Genomic DNA, 23,239 nt, shown 5'->3' on the forward strand with positions numbered 1-23,239 from the left:
GGATGGGAGGGGGGGAGGAAGGAAGGTAAGTGTCTGTGAATTAATTATATACATATGTGTTAATTTTTTTAATTGTATCCTTTGGTATATATGTTTGTGACTATTTTCTTCCACTATTTGATCTGAGGAAGTGGGTCTGACCCACGAAAGCTCATCATCTAATAAACCATCTTGTTAGTCTTTAAAGTGCTACATTGTCCTGCATTTTGCTGTAAGGGGAGAGGCAGCAGGAGGTTTGTAAGAGGGAGTGTTGAGGGAGACCATGGAGGGATTTGGAGTCCCAATGGGGAGTTCAGATGGGGCCGGGGACCCCATCAGTGGCTTGAGGAGGCAGTGGTGAGGAGGGCAGGGCCGCGGGATCAATTCTTAGCGTAGGGATGCTGGAAATCATTTAACCGAACTGCAATGTAAAGCCTTTGTAAGGGAAACCGCTTACATCTGAGGGGATGGGGAAGGGGGGAGATAGTCCCATCTCCAGGCTGCTTATTGCCTTCCATGCTCCGACTCCTCCAAAGGGGGGCGCCCAGGGGAGCGGGCGGGAGGAAGCGGCACTGGCCCCCCACGGTTGCCTGGCGGGGGCTCCTGAGGCGGGTGAGGCTACCCCGTCCTGCGAGGGAGCTTGTGTGTGGGGGGGGCCCTAAGGGTCCGCACCCCGGGGAGATGCCAAAGCAGGTTGCAGCGATTCACTGCCCCTGCCCGCTGCCCCCCGCGGCTCGGCTCTGGGGGCAGGCACCTCTCTCCGCTCCGCTGCTCCGGCGCGAGCCGGCCGGGGGGAGGGTGTGTGCGCGCCGCGGGAGGTGGGGGCAGGATTAGAGCGAGGCAGCGGCCCCGCCCTCCCGCTTCACACTGGGACCGGCTCCGAGGGGGAGATGGCCCGGGAGAGGCGGCACTGGCACCATGGCATTCCCCAGCCTGCTCGTGGCGCTGATTCTAGGGACGAGCCCCGCAGCGGGCAGCTCTGACACGGCCTCGCTGAACCCTCCCTTTGCCCCCGCGCACGGACAGCGCCGCCCGCCTGGCCAGCATCCCCACCCTCCGCCCCGCTCGCCCCCCGGCTGCCCTGGAGGCCAAGGGCCAGGGGGGCGCTTTGTCAACGTGACCGAGTTCGGGGCCGAGTGCCTGCCCTGGGCGGAGGTGCCCGCTTTCCTGGAGAAGACCCCCCAGGGCAGGGGGCTGCTGGGCCAGCACAACTTCTGCAGGAACCCCGACGGCAGGAGCAGACCCTGGTGCTTCTACAGGACCAGCCGGGGCAGGGTGGACTGGGGCTACTGCGACTGCAAACAAGGTGAGCGCGCGCGCGTGTGTGTGAGCGCTGCAAAAGCAGGAGCAGCAGGCACCCGCGGCTCCAGCCTGTGCTCAGCCGGATACCGGTGGAGAGGGCTGGATCGATCGCACGGCGGGGGTGTGGGTGCAAGCCGGGTGTATTGCTTGCTTGTCGAGATTGCTGTGCCGTGCGAGTGGAGGGGGGAAAGGAGCGATGCGTGTAACAGCTGCTTGTGGGCTCCGCCGTGGCCGTTTAGTTGGTATGCGCGAGTGGGTGGACGGCCGAAAGGAGCGTGCATTGGAGGGCTGGTGTGTGTTTTGTCTGGGTCGGTGTGTGCCCGCACTGGGTGCCTTTGGCGTGTATTGAACTCCTTTCCCTGGGAACACACTGGCTATACTGTAACCGAATGTAACACTGCTAAGCTTCTACGGGTGCAAGTGATCATTTCTGTAAAGGCGGTTTTGGCAGAGCCATATTTCACTAGAAAGGAATTTTGTACAGGTAGATCATGACTTTCCTTTTGTGTGTCTTAGCTAAGCTGAACCGTATTTCATTTTCACCCTACTGTGGGTGAGGTTAACACCAATTTTCCTGCTAACAGACTGCTCAGGGCAGAGGAAATTAAAAAAAAAATCTCTTACAAAAGTGACAGGTACATAAGCGATACTCTGATCGGTTTTTACCTTTAAGACATCTGTACACTCGTTTGGAAGCATAAAAAGGTCCTTCTGTGTTCCTACTTCTGGTAATATATTTCTTATACTCTTTGAACTGAAAAGTTATATCCAGTATACTACTAATTCAATTTACAATAATCTCTTTTTTGTAATGTTCATGCACTTCTCTGGAAATCTAAGAAAAATAGAAAGGAATTGCTTTAATCAGGCAGTTTGCAGCGCTTCTCTTTCAATTTATTTTTTAAATCTTGGAAAAATTGGGTGCACAGATTAATGCTGCTGCTAGACAACTTGTATGCATGTAACTCAAAGGGCCTTATTGCATGTTCTTATTTATTCACAAAACTCCCATTGATTGAGGAGGGATTTTAGCAGATCAGTTATAAATTTCCCCACATCCAGTAGCATTCCAGGGGTGGTCACATTTGTACATAGATAATCAGATCTTTAATTATTTCCATAGCCGTAAACATTTCATTCTGAATCAGTGGTTCTCAAACTTTTTGGCCAATGGTCCACTCCACACAATGCAGTCCTTTCTGCAAACCACCAGCCAGTCACTTATGGGTGCAGGATGGTATGGGGTGCAGGGTCTGGCCAAGAGGCAGGGTGCAGGAGAGGGTTGTAGGTGGGGGTCTGGGCATGAGGAGGATGGGAGATGCTTACCTGGCTCCGTGCTCCCACTTGGCTGTGATTCCGACCAATTGGAGAAGCAGGAAAAGCCTCCTGGTAAGTGTTTTCTGTGCTGCTGTTCCTCCAGCCAGTGGAGGGGAGCAGTAGCATACAGAGCTGCTTCTCCACAAATTGGATATCGACCACGAGGTTCATCCTCCCTGCAGTGGGAAGCCAGTGCTGGCACTCCAACTTCATGGTGGGGAGGGGGAGAGAGACATGGACCTGGACTGCCAGTGCAGGTTCCCCACTGCAGGTGGTCAAGCCCCAAGCCCACCTGCAAAAGTACCACACTTTGAGACTCACTGGGATCATACTAATCTTTTTCCTGTTTATATCCATTTCCTCCAAAATAAGTTCAAACTATTGTGAAGAAATAAAAGAAAAAAGTAGCTAGCCTGTTGTACAAGTTCCCTTATATATCATTTGCATAATTATAGTGTAGGCACAGAAGTATATTTTTTTATTTTATTTTATTAGGATTTTGTTATGCTTTTCTTTAAGGATTGATTTCCCTTTCAGATCCCAAAACCAAAGTAACTGAGATTGGTTTTCTCCAACAATAATTCCAGTGTGTGTGAGAGCAGCTGGGAATGAGAAAGAGAAGGTGATATGAATTATGAGATAATTGTATTTATTTCTATGATCCATTATGCAAAATGTATGTGGAACAATAACAGCTGCATTGCTTATTTATACATTAATAAAAGTAATGGACTTTTTTCATCCGCCTATCTGAAATTTATGTTCAATATCAAGCATAATTTTCTGTACTCCTACAATAAGATAGTGGTTCTGTGTTACAGATATTTCCTTGGGGAGAGTATCAGGCAGCTAATGTCAGAAGAGAATTCGGTGGAGAAGACATAACTATACACTAGGAGAAAAAATATATGTTATAATACAGCCCTAATTTTGATGAAGGGTTTGCATATCGGCCTATTTAAAAAAAATAGCTCTTTTCCAAATGTTTCAATTTGATTCCCAATGGTCGTCATGAATCTCTAGATAATAGAGCATGGAGTCAAGTGGATTCAGTAACTTTTAATGTGTCAGATTCTACAAAAACCCAATCTGCTTCCATTTAGATCAATGGCAAAACTCCTTTTAAGTTCAATGGGTGTTTTATTAGAGGAGAATGCTCTTAAAAGGATTGCAGGATTTGGTTTAAACTTGGCTTCTTTGTTGATTTAAGCTATCACTTTGCAAAAAGGAAATGCAAGTCCTAGTTCAGGTTGACTATTTCTAGTCCAGTACCTCATTGGTGCCAAATCAGAGAATTTGCCTAACCACGGGAAGTCAGTGTTGTCTAGCAACATTTCCACTGCTTACTGTACTTTTGGAAGACATTTAGGCTATGTCTAGACTGCAAATCTCTCTCAAAAAAGAGCATCTAGACTGCAACTAGTACTTTCAAAAAAGCAAGCCGCGTTTTTGAAAGAGAGCACTCAGGCAGTCTGGATGCTCTCGTTCAAAAAAGCAGTTTGCATTACATAGCACTTTTTTTCTAAAGAGCACTTTCGAAAAAAGGTGTTCTTCCTTGTAAAACAAGGTTTTCTGTGGTCGAAAAAAGTAAATCGAAAGAACGCGGCGGCAGTGTAAATGCAGGGGAAGCCTTTTCGAAAAAAGGTCACTTTTTTCAAAAAAACCCTGTAGTCTAGACACACCCTTAGGGGCAAATTAAAGCTAAATAACAGCACAGAAGACTGAAAGCCGGGACTGGTGGCTGTAAACAAACTATGGGACTAGGGGAAACTTAGCTACAGATATGATAAGTGCACATCTGGCTAACTAAATTCATGCTGGAACACGAATGTTGCCGGACCAGAGTGTGCTGGATTAGAGAGGTTCAATGTGTACCAGTCAAGACAGAGGACATAGCCTCTAAATAGCAGCCAACTCTTTCCAGCTAAAGATAGTTCTCTGGTCCTTTTAAAATTAATAGCAAACACCCATTGATTCCACTGGGACAAGTGTATAAAGCAGTGGTCCCCAACCTTTCAAAGTCGTCGGGCGCCAGGGGGCGTGGCCGTTCTCCCGCCGGGCGCCAGAGGGCGTGGCCGTTCGCCCGCTGGGCGCCAGGGGGCGGGGACACTTGCGCCCGGGGGGCGGCCCCCCCCCATAGCCGCGCGCCCGGGGCCGGCGCTCCCCCTGCCATGCGCCTGGTGCCAGGCCAGCCCCGAGCACCTGGCGGGGGCATGGAAATGCCCCCGCGGGCGCCATGGCGCCCGGGGCACCGTGTTGGGGACCATGGGTATAAAGCCTTTGTCAAAGAAATATCAAAATGTATGTTCAGAATATGTCTGATGGAACATGGCAACAAGTTCTCTAAAGACCATTATAATGCTGACTCAAAATAAATAGCTTCTTGTAAAATGAAAAATAATACAGCTATGTTAAAGATGAGATTTACACCAAGAAAAGGCAGGATGTTCAAAATAAATCTCAATCACTCATATTACATGTGTTATGGAAGTTCATTACATAGTTGTTAGGCATCTGCATTAATAGACATGATGGCAAGCGTTAAGCCTTTATTGATTTTCCTGGCTCTAAATTTGTCTTGTCTTTAACATTAATAAGACAGACCTTTTGTTTCATGTGTGTGTGCACTTAATTGCTTTATATTTTAACATCAGTAAAACAAACAGAAAAATCTCATTAAAATTGTGCTTTGTCTGATCCCTGTAATTCCAGTTTTTATATTTTAATTTTTTTTTCATTTCCTATTTTTTGAATTCATAGACATTTGCATGTTACTTACTTTTTGAAAGCAACCTGGCCAAAAATTGTTCATGATTAGCCAAGGAAACCATGGATTAAAACAAATGTCTACAATCCTATTCTGTCAGAATACTTAGTATGAAAATGCTAGTATAAACAATGTTAATGTTGTAATGTTTTAGGTATCTAAAAGGGTGTCACAAGGAGGAGAGAAATTTTTTTTTTCTCCTTGGCCTCCGATGATAGGACAAGAAGCAATGGGCTTAAACTGCAGCAAGAGAGGTTTATGTTGGACATTAGGAAAAACTTCCTAACTGTAAGGCTGTGTCTAGATGGCAAGTTTTTCCGCAAAATCATCTGCTTTTGCGGAAAAACTTGCCAGCTGTCTACACTGGCCACTTGAATTTCCGGAAAAGCACTGACGATATCATGTAAGATTGTCAGTGCTTTTCTGGAAATACTATGCTGCTCCCGTTCGGGCAAAAATCTTTTTCTGAAAGACTTTTGCGCAAAAGGGCCAGTGTAGACAGCACAGTACTGTTTTCCGCAAAAAAGCCCCGATCACGAAAATGGCGATCGGGGCTTTTTTGCGGAAAACCGCGTCTAGATTGGCCACGGACGCTTTTCCGGAAAAAGTGCTTTTGCGGAAAAGCATCCTGCCAATTTAGACGTGCTTTTCTGAAAATGCTTTTAACGGAAAATCATGCCAGTGTAGACGTAGCCTTCGGGTAGTTAAACACTGGAATAAGTTGCCTAGGGAGATTGTGGAATCACTATCTCTTGAGATATTGACCATCTCTTGGGATGGTCTAGACAGTATTGGGTGCTGCCGTGAGGGCAGGGGGACTGGATTCAATGACTTCTCGAGGTCCTTTCCAATTCTAGTGTTCTATGATTCTAACATAAAACTGTTGTAAATGTCTTTCATTTGAGAATCTCAGAGGAAAGTGTTCTTTTCCGTTTTACCAATGGGAAAAACAAGTCACAGAGGTTGAGTGACTTACTTAAGAGTGAATAAGTTAGTGGTAGAGTTGGAAATAAATTGACTTTCAGGGCTTGATTTTCTTCTAATCTATGAAACTTGTATAGGGTAACTTCATTACAGCCAGTTGAGTTACTACTAGGCTACGTCTACACTGGCCCCTTTTCCGGAAGGGGCATGTAAATTTCACCAGTCGTCGTAGGGAAATCCGCGGGGGATTTAAATATCCCCCGCGGCATTTAAATAAAAATGTCTGCCGCTTTTTTCCGGCTTTTAAAAAAGCCGGAAAAGAGCGTCTACACTTTGAAGTAGGAATAAGACCCTCCGGAAAAGGGCACTTTTTCCGGAGGATCGGGGCCAGTGTAGACGCTCTTTTCCGGCTTTTTTAAAAGCCGGAAAAAAGCGGCGGACATTTTTATTTAAATGCCGCGGGGGATATTTAAATCCCCCGCGGATTTCCCTACGACGACTGGTGAAATTTACATGCCCCTTCCGGAAAAGGGGCCAGTGTAGACGTAGCCCTATTGTATATATGTGTGAGAGCAGGATAAAGCCCTTTCTGATTATCCTATTCTACCTCCTTGTAATGTGAAAGCCTAAAAAACTGTGAAACTAAAAAAGTAGCATGGGTTAAAAATTATATCCAGAAGTCATATTTCTCTCTGAGACAGAAACAACTTCTCTGGAGTCATTCTTGTTACAGTTCTACATTATCCCCTGACTACCTAATTAGTTAGATAATTGCAGCTCCATTATATGCCTATCATTTCAATTTATTTTTAAAGGAGTCTAAAGCCATTGATCATTGACATGATGAACTGTAATATTCCAAGGAACTTTTGCAACCAATACATGCAGTATTTAGGAATCCTTCTGTCTCAAAGATCCCTGAATGTGCAGTAAAACTGCCTACTAAAATCTCTTGCTTGTTCTTGAAAAAGTAGTTCTCATGTGTGCACAATATCCATTTTTCCCCCAAGAGTAAACTTCTTGGATTAGATCATCATGTTAGACGGAGTTTAATGCTTATGAAAATGAGGTATCAATAGCATTGGCTAAATGGAAGCAAAACCTGATCCAGTACCCACTATAGTCAATAGGAGTCTTTCCAACTCAGCAGATATTATATCAGGCACACTGCAGGATCCAGCACATCCAGCACAACAAAAAGACTCTCCCTTTCCTGCTCTGTACCGCAAGCAGGAGGCTCCCAGGGAGGGACAGCTCCAAGGCAAAGGGCAGGAAGTGTGGCAGTGCAGGGAGGGGCAGCTGAAATGCAGGCACTTGAGAGCCTTTTGGCCAAACCAGTCAGGATCACCTGTCAGAGGCTCCAGGATCTACCAGTTGATCCCGGTCTACTGTTTGGTGACCACTGTTTTAAAGTCAAATTTTGGAGTGGGTAGTGCCATGGAAAGTCATTGCAGTAGCCTTTCATCGCTGCTGCCGGGGGTGGGTGTGTGTGTGTAAAGGAGGCAGCTGCTCTGCAGCCCAGTGATTTAAGCTGTGGCCCAGTGATTTAAAAGGGCCCAGGGCTCTCAGCCGCCCCCTGTACAGCAGCAAGAACTGGAACTGAGGCTCTTTAAATCGCTGCCAGAGTCCTGGATGGTGTTGAAGGTTTGGTTTGGGGAGGCTAGCCCCCAGCTCCGCCCCTCCTGCCCAAGGCATTACCACCACCTCTGGGGGCTCAGGGACTGCCCCCACCACCACCTTGCCCATGGCTCAGCAAAGTTTGTTGGCCACCCTGTCTTGGAACAATTGTCAGAACCAAATTGAAAATGAGTTTGATGGTCTTATCCTTGTTCGTAATTGTCAGCCCCTACAGTAATTCAGCAAAGACAGAATAATCTCGGATTTGCAAAATTGGGCCTTTCCTAATTAAGGACTGAACTGCACTAACTAGCCTCTCTCCTGCTTCTCAAAAATAGATTTACATCCAAGTTACAAACCTTTGAACATAGTAGTCTATAAAGGAAATGCTGACACACCTTTAGCTAACACCATGAACACGTGTTGTAAAATTTGCACATAAGCAAATGGAAGTGATCCTCATCTCATTTTATTCACATTAATCTATACTGATACTTGTTTTTGGTGAGATGTAGAATATAGACACCTAGAATCTTGATTTAGGAGCAAATTAACAAGAGAGGTAAGTGGTACAGCCGTACTGTTTACAAGCTGCAAGAAACATGAAGACCATCTGTTCTTTAGTGCTAATTAAAAGTTGGCTGAAAGTTTTTTCTCTGTGTCTTATCCTGAGCCTGTGTGGCAGGTGTTGCAGAGCAAGTCTCAGCAACAGCCAAGCAGATAAACTTACTTGCTGTTAGAAGCAAACCCAACTTGGTTTAGAAGATAGCACCAGTTATGAAACCCATCTGACTCAGGGCAGATCCTAGAGCAACTAAAATTGCCAAACTGTTTATAAACACATTAACTGTCAATAACCTTGGGTGAAACTGATTGAGAAACACAATGCAAATGTTTTTCCTCAGTAAAATAAATCATATAGAAGAAAAAGGGAGTTTCTGTTAAGAGTTTATAGTTCTGTATATGTGATTTTCTAGTCCTCTTTCTTCCATTCTGGACTCAATTAAGGCAGACTAGGTCACCACCTTCTACCTTACTCAGTAGCCCTGCCCTTGTGCCTTATCCCCATGTCATGGAGCTTTCCTGTTTCCCAGACAGGCAGAGCCCCCTACTTCTTCCTCCCAAGATTAGCAACAAGGTCTTTCTTCCATTGAGAGCATATTGGATGACAGTAGTGGACCACTGTACTGTAGAGAGAAGCAGGGCATCAAACTACCTTAGGGAAAGAGCAAACTTGCAGTATTCTTCTCGTACCACAGAGTCCTGTACTGGGGTAGTGTTGATTGTGCTCCTTAGAACAGTGAGTCTTGACAACAGTCAGTTGGGATGCACCTTTTACAGCATTGTCTCCAGGAACCTATAGACCTGGGAGACCTCATTGTATTAGTTAGGTTCAGGTCACTTTTTCAATATTTTCTTTGCAATCAACAAAGACAGAAACTTACTTTTAAGTAAGTGAAACAGATTCTGATGAGAACACTTGACTCTATAACCACAGGGCATTTACATCTTCATCTAATTCTGTTTCCACTTTTACTTTTTAGTTATATCTGCATCTACAGCTATTAATCCAAATAGTTTTGTATGAAACAAGCTTGTTAGAGATGTGGTGGTCTTTCACGTACCATTTTCATAGAAAGGATAAAAGAAATATTTGTATTCTTTGAAACTACTAGTTTCAGATGAAGCAGGGAGAATAGAAGGGAGAAGCAGAAGCTCCAGTGTGTTCCTCCCTTCTGGAAAGCTCAAGGTGATGGTCAGGACTCAGTGGATTCTGAGAGGGTGTGTACAATGGGATATGGTGGTAGCAGAGACAAGCTGTAGTTGGTTGCTTCCTTCAGTGCTGGTTGTTTTTTTATTATTTTTTTGATTTGTTGAAAATTCCATGACTTTTTTTAATCACCATTTTAAAATTAATTCTTCTCTTCCACTAAACCAGCATTTTAGGCAGAAATTCACACATGAGGTAATGTTGCTTTACCAGAGGTAACTCTACTCCAGACCCTGTATCCCCTCCAGAGATGGGATAATGCACAACTGCTAGGGAAACAGTAAATGAGCCTGGCTTCTATGGCAGCCTTGCTCTAGGGAGCATCTTGCTTTATAATGCCGAGGGAAGACGAAGGTTAGATCTGGGCATATGAACCCTTAGTTAGAAAGCTGTATCTCTCTCTTTCTTTTCTGTAAGGCCACAAGCCCTCTCCCTTGGTGAAAGAATGAGTAGTTTGGGGGAGGGGAGGAAGGAATAGATTTTAACGCCTGCTGGTTCTTCACTTCTGTGCATGCTAAAGAAGAGAGAATGTTATAATCCCTTCATACATATCTTGACCAGCACATTATGACATTTTCAGTTCTTTCCATACAAGCTCAGGAGGTAACAGATTAAAATCATAGAATACTAGAACTGGAAGGGACCTTGAGAGGTCATCGAGTCCAGTCCCCTGTCCTCATGGCAGGACCCAAAGCAGACATGGAGGCTTGTGCAGGATTTTCTGTGTTTTCTGTTCTAAGCATAACAGCTTGTCTGAAATTGAAACTGTAAAAGTGAAATTGACTTGTTAAATTTTCAAGATGAAAATTGACCAAAAAAAAAAAAAAAACCCCAAAAAATCCAGGAGAGAGAAAAGTAAGTTGAACTTTTACATTTTCATTTTCTTTTAAGGTACTCCCAGTAACATTTTGTTGAGGTTTAGGTTTACAATACATGATTCTTAAGGTGATGTCCTTTTAAATTATTTTCTTGTAATTAAGGGCACATCTACACCACACATCAATTGCGTAGCTTAAGTCGAAATAGCTTATTTCAGCTGTTGGTGCTGTCTACACAGCAGGAAGTCCAAGTTAGAGCACTCTTCCTCTGACTTTCCTTACTCCTCATAAAATGAGGGTTACAGTAGTCAGAGTAAGAAGTCCTCCATCTCAATATTATTTCAACATTATGTTGAAATAACTACTGTAGTGTAGATGCAGACTATGTTATTTTGGAATAATGTCAGATATTTTCCCATTGACTTAGCAGAAGCTGGATGGCGGCCTACATGCATGCACAGAATCAGTTACGCTCTGGAAAATACATTAGCATGGACCATTTATTCTCTATAAGGGTATATTAATGAATAGCTAATTACCAATATGTTATGAACATATACAAGTATTGATAAATGTAATTTCTTGTTCTATTGTGATACATCATATATCTTATATGAGGAGACCACGCCTATTACAAAATCAAGAGTGTTTTATCTATAGAAAAAACAGCCAGACTCTCAAAAAGGTTTAAAAGATTAATGTGTTTTTTTAAAGTTAGCTCTATTGCGTCCTATATAAATTACGTATCACATTTTGTCATATGGATATTTTAAAACCATATAAATCCAGGGAGTCAAATTTAGAGTAGCAGCTGCCAGAATACTGCAACATGTTAAGTAAACTTTGGGGGAAGTTGTTTTAGTTCATTGGTTAACTTATTTTATCCACTACATAATTATGACATGAGTCACACGTCTTTAGGGTGCATTACATACATATGAAGTACATGCAAGTACGGTATCACTTTATTGTGCAAACAGACATCCTGTAAATAAAACTTTTGTAGAGAACTTATACAATTTGGATAATTTTATCCTGACTGTTATTTTATGCAATGTTAGACAAGCAAAGGATGTCAAGCTTTAGGGCAAAATTCTCCAGTTTGCAGAGTTAATCTTGACTACTTAAGTCAAGATCTGCCTTGTAGTTCATAAAAGGAGGATTTTGCTCTTCGAGTATTTACTTATCCAGATAATAGAAAGGTCTTGCAATATTTACACAGGAAATATTCTTACTGCTCTCTGAGGCTGTCTCACAGAATTGTGAAAGGAAAAAGATAATTTTATTTTTTTAAGAACAACATTTAAAGCTTTTTTTTTTTTTTTGCATGTCTGGAATCACTTTGTTCTAAATATTGCTGTGTCTGCAGTTGACTTGTGATTAAAATAATGGTTTATCCAAAAGGGTTTTGGAAATAGGAGCTAAAACAGAAATAGATGATAAAATTCCAATGTGTGTAGCTGGCTATATCTGTGTGTCTGAAAGGGAAGGCTATAGAGTAAACTATTGATTTATCCAGATGTAGAGTCTTAAAAATACTGTTATTTCAGTGCTTTTATATACTATTTTTATAATTAAACCTTTTATAACATAATGTATTCTGTAAAAAAGATCACCTTATAAAATTGAGTATATTATTGTATAACATGCTGTGAACATACATCATGAACAAAACGAGAGCATACACCAGATTTGGGGTAAAGGACTTGAACTACTTTTACTGTCAAGGTTTTCTAACTCTTGAGAACAGAATTAAAAACAAAATAGACTTACAGTGACATTTGTAGGGAAGGAACAAAAATTTAGCCTAGCCATTATAATAAAGAGAAAGATTTTCAATTGGAAGAGGGACTATCTTATGCTATTAAATAGAACAGAGTACAAGCAGGTGGATCACCTGCTATTTCATGCTGTACCTATCCATGGTATTTAATAAGTGCAATATATTATCTTGTCAAATTAGTAGCATTTTTATGGCCCATTCATTGTTTGCTCTCCCTTTGTACAATAACAAATATCATTATGATTGTTTTACATTTGGTGCTTGAATTGCATGTAGCTATAAGAAGTTTTTACACTTCTGGACAGAGAATAATGTGGTATCTACTATAATCCTATTCCATTTCTTGACTTTGTTTTCTATGTTCTTAACATGTATTTTGGTGATCCACACGCAAGGACTGTGTGTGTTATAGTTACATTTTTAGGTTGTTTTATTTGGGATTTGATAGAGGCCTATAATGAATTTGTAAGAACTACATCATATGTTTGAGGGCAAGTAAATACAAAAGCATTCTTTAGCCTGAAATAAACTGTTGGCATCCATGACATGCATACTATTATATGGGTCAGTGCAGAAGCTATGCAATCCATGAGATTGTTTTATAATTACTTTAAATCAGATGGAAGGTAAAAATATAGCACTTGTGTATAATATTTTGTCTCCTTTTTGTAACATTGTTGATTATGTTAAAAACATTCATGTAAAGACATCACATTTATATTGATATGTGCATATATTTTCTCTCCCCATATTTTTGATATTTTGGCTTCAGTAATAGAACCAAGATGTTTCCTCAATAAATTATTGTGTGGAATCAGTTACCTCCTTTTGTGAGTCATCAGAAACGAATTATAAGATACTGGAGAGTGCTAATTAGAAGCAACCTCTTCAATAAACTTGAAGCAAGTGCATGATACATGAAATAGGGTTCATCATAGAGTGAACGGAGACTACATGTCCTACAAATAACACAAATTAACTCAGTCAGTGACAGCAAATATCTTATTTAAAGAATTTACAATTCTCTTTTATCTAGGGTCAGTGCGACTTCGAGGTGGCAAAAATGAGTTTGAAGGTACAGTTGAAGTTTATTTAAATGGAATTTGGGGAACAATCTGCAGTAGTCACTGGGACAATAATGATGCCTCAGTCATATGTCGGCAGCTTGAGCTTGGGTAAGTTTTAGTCGGAGATCAAATTTACCAGTTTATTTCAATGTCATCTTTAAGAGTTCTGGGTTTGATAGGTATTTTAAAAATTCATTATAAATAGGATATTCTAGAAAAAAGTATTGCTCTTAAGTGATAGTTTCATTCTCAATTGATATAGTACGTAAATGACAGAAAAAGTGGTACCTACTTAGCAAAGTTATTAGTGAGAGAGTTGTGAATATGTACATATAATCTGCATGTAACATCTTCACAGAAAGAAATGGATATTGTGTTGCAGACTTTGCTGTTGAATCTATACCTATGTGTCCAGTGCTATAAAGATGTGTGCAGCAATGCCACAATATAACATTAAGCCAAAGTTTGAATCTCTTTTCTACCATGACCCAATATTCAGACATTTACAACTAGAGGAGATGACAGCTTCTGCAGGCAATTAGTGTGGGTGTATTGGGGGGCATGCCCCAGAACAGGCGGGACCTGCACTGGAAGGGGCAAGGCTAATGGTAGCCAGCCCTCAGCGTCACTAGGACCGTGCCACTATTCCCATCCCTCAGACACACCCTGTATGGCACTCCAGCAGTGATTTAAAGGGCCTGAAGCTCCAGCTGCTGTTTCAGTAACAGCAATTGCCCCTTCTTCCTCTTCCCCCTCCTCGGTGGGCCTATTCACAACCCTTACTCCTCAGATGCACCAAAGTTTTGCTGCCTGAGGCAAGGTAAAAAATGCCAGTTTTGTCTTGTATATTAAAACTGGTTCTCCTCAGTATCCTTACCCCAAATTCTTTTAATGCTTCAGATAGAGTTGTGAAAGTGTAACCATGCACACAGTTAACCGATAAGCCTAGGCTCATCAGTTAATGTGCATGGTTACACGCAGCCCTCCCACCCCAATGTTACTACCTCTGATACAGAGGCAGCAACATGAGGTGGCAGGCAGGAACCACCTGTCCCTGGCATGTAACTGTGTAACTACTGACGTTTTTAGTGGTTACATGATTACTTAATTAAACACATTTTAACATCCCTAACTTCAAAGGATTTGCTGTGAGAATCAACACATGGTTTGTAAATTGCTTTGGCATCTGAAGAGAATTAGAGGCAAAGATGGTAATCAGGTTTTCAGACTGAAAACTGGGACATTGAAAATGAAAGGTTAGAACATGCAAGTACTGTTTCCAATGGCACTGGAGAGCCGTGCATGGGACAGTGAGAGAAAAGTGTCAAGCAGTCCCCTTGTCGTCTTTTCTGCTACCTTACAGATCTTCCATGCAAAGAAGGGATGGCTTGAGGACTTGTCTGAAGGAGGCAGCTCATTGGGAAGTCTGAGGGAGGTTGTTAAGATGTGGGGAGATCCTTGATACATAGATATGATATTCACAACAACCTTGCAGATTTAACAGGCTCATCTGGTCAGTAAGTCCTTCAGGTCTCTAGACTCATCAGAGGAATAAATATACACTGGAGGAAAGAAATATGGGGTTTAATTCTGACTTCACTGTACATGAGATAAATCAGAAGTTCCACTGAAGTCAGTGGAGCTTTAGCGGTATAAATGAGGCCACAGAGCAATTTTTTGTAAAACCAATAAAAACCTGTTTCTTAAACAGGACCTAACATTTGGGAAATTGCTGGATTCCAGGGACATATGGCCTGTCACTTCAATAGTAATTCCTTACACCTGTTCCAAAAAAGCTTTGGGAAGGGAGTTGTAACTAATTTTTGGTGTATTATTTTTACACCGGGCTTCACATGACGAGGTTCTCTGTATGCCTGCTCCACCATCCTGACTTTAAATGTTAAGCAAGTTTTGCATGGTTTCAGGTTTTCATGGAGAATGTTTACAGAATTCTAGTCATGTTGCACAGGTTGAGAAGTCCTCGATTAGGCTAACATTTCAGTACCCCATTGTCCTTAGGACTATCTGGGCCTAGCAAGCAGCAATTATTTCTGTATTTGCCTAATCAGAAACGATCTATTCTACCAGATGTCTCCAGGAAATAGAAAACAAAATGCTTTGTCAAGACTCCAAATTTATTTGAGGGAGGGGAACATGTATGTTTAATCTGCCATTATCTGTAAAGTTATCTGACAGAGACAGGAGAATGACTGTCTAAATTATGGGATCTAACAGGCAGGGTAACTATCATATCATACTCAGTAGGATGCCTTGAGTAGTTCCGAGTGGTTTGATTAATTAAGTAATAGTGTTCAGAATATTTTCTGGGGATAAATTATCACTAGGAAGATGTGAACTATGCTCCATTAAACCTAGCCAGTCATTTATCTCTAGGAAGTACCTATACAGATATGGCAATTGCTGTAAGATGAAGGGTTAGAGAGAAATGGTCATAAATGTATGGATTTCCCCCCCGAGGATAATGTAATTTAGGCTTCTAGAGAATCAATGCTGTGTGCATTAGTCAATCAAATTACTAGAATCATCTCAACATCCCTTTCAGTTTACCATACATAGTAACTCCAAAATATGGAGGCTTTATTGCCTTTATGGCATTGTTTCAGCTGTACATCAAAAGTCCTTGTTTGCTACTGGCTCTAGGTGTTAGCATGCAATATTTTCACTCTGACATTTCTGGTGATTATTCTACTTTTAAGAGTGCCAGTCAGATCTGAATCTAAGCTGTTTTGGAATGTCTACTGTTAAGCTGCATACACCAAGCCAACTTATAAAAATATGCAGCTTAGAGGAGATAAAAGTTCAGCCCATCTGGAGACTGTGATTTTGCTTATGGTTTCAGCTGCCTACGTGCAGTATTTCTTTATCCTGTTTTCATTTTAACTTGTTCTTACCTTCAGCACTCTGGGTACTGTACTTTGTTTGCATAGGCTCTTTATCAGCAAGAAAAGTTTAGTGTTGGTGACAGAAGCACTTAAACAAAACTGACTAAAAATAGGAATTCATGCAACTAAGAGTGGAAAAGTATGCATGCTTATGTTGTCATGGCACAAACTTTGGGCCGTATGTAAGTGGTCTGGGTGTTCTTCAGGTGCCCAGCACCTCCATAAATTTGATCCTCTGACCTTACACTGTCTGCTTTTTCCTCATTTGCAAAGTTCATTTACTTATGGGACCAGTGCTGTAACAAGGGCAGGGCAAGTGGGGCGCTTGCCCTGGGTGCATCATAACCAGGGCGCAAAAATGCAATAAGTAAAAATAATAAGCTGCAAAAGTAAAGCATGTGATGTGTGCTAACCTAAGGAGAAGGGGCACATAATATTTTGTCCCAGGTACAAAAATACCTAGTTATGGCACTCCATGGAACAAATCCTGGGCATCCTGTAGAGGTACATAAGGGACAGAAGCAGCTTTGGATATGTTTACACTGCAGCTGGAAGCGAGCCTGAGCTCAAGCGGCTACCCTCAGTGTCCCCCTGCTTATTTTAGAATATTAGTTCAAGCTGAGCTAGTGCAAGTCTGTCTACTTAGCCTTGCAGGGTTGCTCCCAGCTGCAGTGTAGACATACACTTAAACCTGTGTTATCTAAGTGGTGGAATAAGAGCACTAGAGGTCTCATGTAGGGAAACTGCCTTTTGTGGCCTATGGGAGAGATCTCTGTGGTTGGTCTCTGCCACTCAGAATATGGAAGAGGGGAATGTGATTGGGTTAGAGGCCATGCAGACCCAATTGGTCTATGTGCACTATGGCTCCACTGTACCAAACCATCTTACTGCAGTGAGAAAAAAGGCTACATTTGGTATTCCTCTTCCTATCCTGTATTAGTAGTGAGGGCCCAAATACATGAACATCCCGACTATCTGCAGACAAGGATTCTGCCTTGCAACTTTTTCTTGCCAAGCAAGACTTTTTCTCTATGCTCCAGGACTTGCACTTCACTGCATGTATTTGTGAGTAGGCATCTCAAACAAATATTTTGCAACTATTTTTCCTAATATCCAATGCTAATGTTTTTCCTCCTCAGCAAAAGTGGTACAGCAAAGCATGCACCATTTTCTGGACTGGGTCTTATCCCTGTTTATTGGAGTGATGTACATTGCCATGGTGATGAAGAAAATATACTGCTGTGTGAAAAAAACATCTGGAAAGGTGGAACATGTCCTCAAAAAATGGCAGCGGCTGTCACATGTAGCCTTTCCCATGGTAAAAGTATATAATTTTTTATTAACTTTTTGTCTGATTTGAACAGTCATAATGTATGAGATTACATTAAACATCTTACTGTAATTTTATCTTCCAAGAAAAGATCTGAAATAAAATATATTGCATAGGATCATTCACTTTTTAAAAGTCACATTGTTCCTTTAAAACATAGGTTATGAGTAAGGATCAGTTATGTAGCAGTGGACATTCCAGAGGGAATTCTGTTTGAAACTAGCCAGAATTCCTCCAAAGTAGAGGGGAAAAGAGTCTAAAGGCAATTGCAGCTGCTGGAGTGAGCTTGTCACTCTTGGAAACAGTGCAGTGTACAGCAGCTCCCCTGGGAACCATGAAGGGTATTGAGGCCATGATTTCATTTTCACTTTACCCCCATTCAGGAGCCTAGCCCAGTGGCACTAGATTAAAGCTGTGATTGTTGAAGGTCCCTGCAAAGGATTATAAGGAATTTTTAGGCTCTGTACCTTCTTTTCCTCTCCCTCTGACCTTATGGCCCATGCCAGAATGGACACATTTTTTTCAAGTTTCTATGAGGGATATTCTGATACAGGCAGTCCCCGGGTTACGTACAAGATAGGGACTGTAGGTTTGTTCTTATGTTGAATCTGTATGTAAGTCGGAACTGGCGTCCCGATTCAGCCGCTGCTGAAACTGACCGCCAGTTCTGACTTACATACAGATTCAACTTAAGAACCCCAAGTCAGCTGCTGCTGAAACTGATCAGCAGCTGATTCCAGGAAGCCTGGGGCAGAGCAACTGTGCCTCGGGCTTCCTGTAGTCAGCGCTGGTCAGTTTCAGCAACGGCTGACTTGGGGACGTCTGGGGCAGAGCAGCTGGGGTGCTGCTGGGTTGCTCTAGTAGCACTGCTCCTCGGCGCTACTGGACCAACCCAGCAGCACCCCAGCTGCTCTGCCCCAGGAGTCCTGATTCAGCTGAAACTGACCAGCAGCGGCTGAATCAGGACGCCTGGGGCAGAGCAGTTGGGGTGCTGCCGGGTTGGTCCAGTAGTGCCCAGAGCGGCGCTGCGGGACCAACTGGCAGCACCCCAGCTGCTCTGCCCCAGGGTCCACAACAAAAGCCTGGTCTGCTGGGGAGGGGGCACACTAGCTGCGCCCCCCCCCCAGCAGACCAGGGATATAGGGAGCAAAGCGGCGGGGGGGGGGGGGGGTGCCTCGCCTCTGAGGCTTTGCTCTGGCGCCGGACCACTTTGCCCCCGGTGCCCCTGGTTTGCTGGAGACGGTCCCCAGCAGACCAGGGACACCGCGAGCGAACCCGCAGCAGCGGCGGGTTCCCGCGCTTCTGAGGCTTTGCCAGAGCAAAGCCTCAGAAGCGCGGGAACCCGCCGCTGCTGCGGATTTGCTCTCGATGCCCCTGGTCTGCTGGGGACGGTCCCCAGCAGACCAGGGGTACCGGGAGCACCTTTTCTTGCCCCGGAGCTCGAGGTGGCTGACCGCTGCCTGTGAGCTCCGGGGCGAGAAAGCCCCGTTCGTAAGTGCGGATCCGACATAAGTCGGATCCGCGTAAGTCGGGGACTGCCTGTATTTAAAACGTCCAAAGAGTAAGTGATCAAGTTGTTTTGATCATACTTAGCTTCACAGTTTGACAGGAAACAGGGGCGGTAGTCCAGTTAATTTAGAAAACAAACTGGACTACAGGAAAAAAAACTTAAAAAATGAGTGATCCTGTAGCACCTTAGAGACTACGCAAAAACGAACAAACAAACAACCCTCCCCCCCATCTAATATATATATATTAGTATCATGAGCTTTTGTTGGCATAACCCACTTCTTCAGATGTGGACCACAGAAAAAAAGAAAACAGCAATACTGAAGGCCAAATGGGAGTTCTGCCATTGACTTGCATAGGATCCAGATTTAACTCCTAGAGTACATAATATACAGAATTCTTTACTTTTGCTATCAGAGTGAATGTGTTTGGGATCTGTAAGTATTATGTGCCTCATTTAAAAATATTTATTTTTTGTACAATTTAAATATTTTCCCCTTAATCCTAATTCCACTAAATTAAAGTTAACTGTTATATATCTGAGGAGAAATAATTTCCATAAGAGGAAGGTTATATCTAGCATTTAAGCAATTGGATTAAGCACAATTAGGGCCAAGTTTTGAGCCTTGCTTTCATTGGGCCTTTCTTTTTTTTACCTACGGAAGGTGGCCTCAAATAACTATGATATAATTTAGGACTCTTGAATATTTAACTACTTGACTGTGCCTGCAAATCAGGTACACAAGTGTCCAAGTGAAAGTTAATGCCTTAGCAAATAGTGGCTAGCAGAAATAGGTCAGCCAGAAGCCAAACATTTGAGTCTTATTATTTGCGCAAACCAGAAAACACTATACAAGTAGGTACAGTTTAAGTTTTTGAGATTCTTCCCTTCCTCTGTTCTTCCCCTCCCCCCAGGAAGTGCATTAAAATAGTGATGTTTTATGTATGCATGAAGTACAGATGTAGAAATGTCATTAAAGAGTATTTACAATCCCACTGTTTTTGTCAAATATTCACAATGTAGATGTAGATATAACTCCAGTGATGTCAGTGTTGGATTGAATCCTTTGTTGTGAAGTTTACATCTAGTGCAATTCAGAGTGGAGTTTCTAGCATGTTATTTCCAGGGCAAGTAAGGAACAATGTCAGCAACCCCAGAATGAGCCTTCTGCAATATGTCTGACACCTCCTACCACCCTAATGAGAAGGAATTACTTTCCAATGGAAAGAGATGACATTCAGCCACCACACTTGCATCTTTTTGCTAGGATTTTTCTAAGCAGAGCACGTCAGGGCTACGGCAACACTTTAGCCTTCCGGAAAAGCTTATGCAAATGAAACGCGGTGTGGAATATTGCCACGCTTCATTTGCATAATTAATTAGCAGCTACTTTTGCACAAGAGGCTTTTGCACAAAAAAGAGCTGTGTAGATGGCTTCTTTTTGCACAAAAGCCCTCTCTTGTGCAAGAGCCGTTCTTCCTGAAAAAAGGAGGAAGAACGGCTCTTGCGCAAGAGGGTTTTTTGTGCAAAAAGGAGCCGTCTACACAGTTCCTTTCTGTGCAAAAGCAGCTGCTAATTAATTATACAAATGAAGTGTGGCAATATTCCACGCCACGCTTCATTTGCATAAGCTTTTCCAGAAGAAGGCTACAGTGTAGCCTTAGCCTAACTGATCAAGTCTGTGTGTATTTTTTTTTGTAATGGGAGCTGCTATCCATAAAAGACTGTATGGATCCTGTAGCCTCATTTCACTCTATATACATCCTTCTTCCTTTTCAACTTGTTCCCCATCTAGCCTTTCAATGTAAACTTCATCAGAAAAATCGTCAGATTTCATGGCTGGTGAAATGGTCAGAGGAGCCTTTAGAAATTCCAAAATGTTTACATTTAGCAGCAAATAACTGGAAAGATAACACTAAGTAAATTTGCTGAAGGGTGCACATTGAACTAAGTCACACTTTAGTCATCCAGACATTGGATACTGATGTAATCTTTAAAAAATTAAACCAAAACAGTTCAAGTGCATTGTATAACTTTGTATCATTTCCATCATAATAGTTTCATACTGTATGAAGCTGTTGAAAGGAAAACTGTGCAGGAGTCACAGCATGAGGGGACCTTGTGCCCCCAATTTGAGCAACAAGGAAAGCTCTTTGCAGAGAGAAGTTATGTCAGGGGAAAAACTATCCTCAGTTAAAATAATCCAGACAGTTAATGAAAAGTCACTCTGTGGTACAGACTGGGATCCGTGCCAGAAGACATTCTGGGTGAAATCCTGGCCCCACTGTGTATCAGTGGGAGCTTTCCCATTGACGTCAGAGAAGCCAGGGTTTCTTTCAGCCTATGTGATCAAAACTCTGTGGAGCAAAAGCTGCCTTCACATACTTTGGTGCAACCCCCCCCCCCCCCACCATCTTCACTGAGGGCAGCATTTGTCCATGTCACCTTAAAATTCTGAAACACTTAGGCACTTGCATAACTTCACTGGGGTGATTTTTATGGGGCTACTCATCAGTGTAATATTCACATGCCTACGCATTTCCAGAAGGTGGCCTGACAAACTTTCTAACCAGTTCAATTTCAGGATTGTCATTTAGTTAAGATGTTGCATAATACTTGACAAAAGCCAGGCAAACCTGAGCTCTCTCCATTTGTGTATAGTTTTGAGGAAAATTGGGGGAAATAAATCACCATCTCCTGTTTTGTGTTTAAATGCAGCCTTTATTCCAATCCGCCTGGCTGGTGGGAGCAATGCTCATGAAGGAAGAGTGGAAGTCTACCACACTGGCCAATGGGGGACTGTCTGTGATGACCAGTGGGATGATGCAGATGCTGAAGTTGTGTGTAGGCAGCTTGGCCTTGGGTTAGTTTTTTTTTAAATACACTTTGCTCATAACCAAGTAGGAAAGCTAAAGTCACCAGAATTATAGAATTATAGCTGACACATTTATTAATGCTTGTAGTAAAATGGGCCTGACATTTTCCAACATACTACCCTGTTTTCACTTGCTTATAATTTAACCAAACTTAAGCAGGCCAAGCTGAAATTTTTCATTATAAGAAGCTGTTTTGGGATGAAGATTTTCTTCAGAAAATGTCATAAAAAACAGTGCAGTCATTTCCAGTTATTGGATTAAGAAAAAAGTTTTGTTAATGTTTAAAAAAAATGTACAACAATGTAATGTAATTGACCAAGGACAGGGTGGGCCCATTGCTCAGTGAAGAGGGAGAAGCAAAATAACAGAAAACTTGCAAATGGCAGAGGTGCTGAATGACTTTTTTGTTTCTGTTTTCACCAAGAGGATTGATGGTGACGAGATGCCTAACACAGTGAATGCTAGTGGAAATGGGCTATGTTTAGAAATTAAAATAAAAAAAGATCAAGTTAAAAATTACTTAGAAAAATTAGATGTCTTCAAGTCACCAGTGCCTGATGCAATGCATCCTAGAATACTCAAGGAGCTGATAGAGGAGGTATCCGAGCTATTATCTTTGAAAAGTCATGGAAGTCAGGAGACATTCCAGAAGACTGCAAAAGAGCAAATATAGTGCCCACCTATAAAAAAAAAAAGCCCAGGAAATAAGAACAACCCAGGAAACTATAGACCAGACAGTTTAACTTCTGTGCCAGGGAAGATAATGGAGCAAGTAATTAAGGAATTCATCTGCAAACATCTGGAAGATAGTAAGGTGATAGGTAACAGCCAGCATAGATTCGTAAAGAACAAAGCATGTCAAACAATCTGATAGCTGTCCTTGATAGGATAACAAGTCCTGTAGGGATAAGGGAGAAGCGGTGGTATACCTAGATTTTAGTGAAGCATTTGATACGGTCACACATGACCTTTTTATCAATAAACTAGGAAAATACAACCTAAATGGGGCTACTATAAAGTGGGTGCATAACTGGCTGAATAACCATTCTCAGAGTGTAGTTATTGATGGTTCACAAACATGCTGGAAAGGCATAACAAGTGGGGTTTCGCAGGGTCAGTTTTGGGACTGGTTCTGTTCAATATCTTCATCAACGATTTAGATATTGGCATAGAGACTACGCTTATTAAGTTTGCAGATGATATCAAGCTGGGTGCAAGTGCTTTGGAGGATAGGGTCAAAATTCAAAATTATCTGGACAAACTAGAGAAATGGTC

The 23,239-nt window shown here is 42.3% G+C and overlaps 1 protein-coding gene across 2 annotated transcripts in view; it reads left to right on the forward strand.

The window, feature by feature from the left end:
* The first annotated feature begins 723 nt into the window (after positions 1-723).
* Positions 724-23,239, forward strand: part of PRSS12 (serine protease 12) — a 76,432-nt gene continuing 53,916 nt past the window's right edge. Inside the window, exons 1-4 of one of the 2 annotated variants that reach the window (XM_014579665.4) lie at positions 724-1,285; positions 13,315-13,453; positions 17,388-17,572; positions 21,807-21,951. In XM_014579665.4, coding sequence (XP_014435151.3) covers positions 898-1,285; positions 13,315-13,453; positions 17,388-17,572; positions 21,807-21,951 — 857 coding nt within the window. In that variant the 5' untranslated portion in view covers positions 724-897. The remainder of the gene's footprint in view (positions 1,286-13,314; positions 13,454-17,387; positions 17,573-21,806; positions 21,952-23,239) is intronic. The other variant, XM_006112611.5, reaches the window with a different exon arrangement.

This window comes from Pelodiscus sinensis, chromosome 4 (assembly GCF_052426305.1).
Source record: "Pelodiscus sinensis isolate ZL-2025 chromosome 4, ASM5242630v1, whole genome shotgun sequence".
In the NCBI taxonomy this organism is placed as follows: domain Eukaryota; kingdom Metazoa; phylum Chordata; order Testudines; family Trionychidae; genus Pelodiscus; species Pelodiscus sinensis.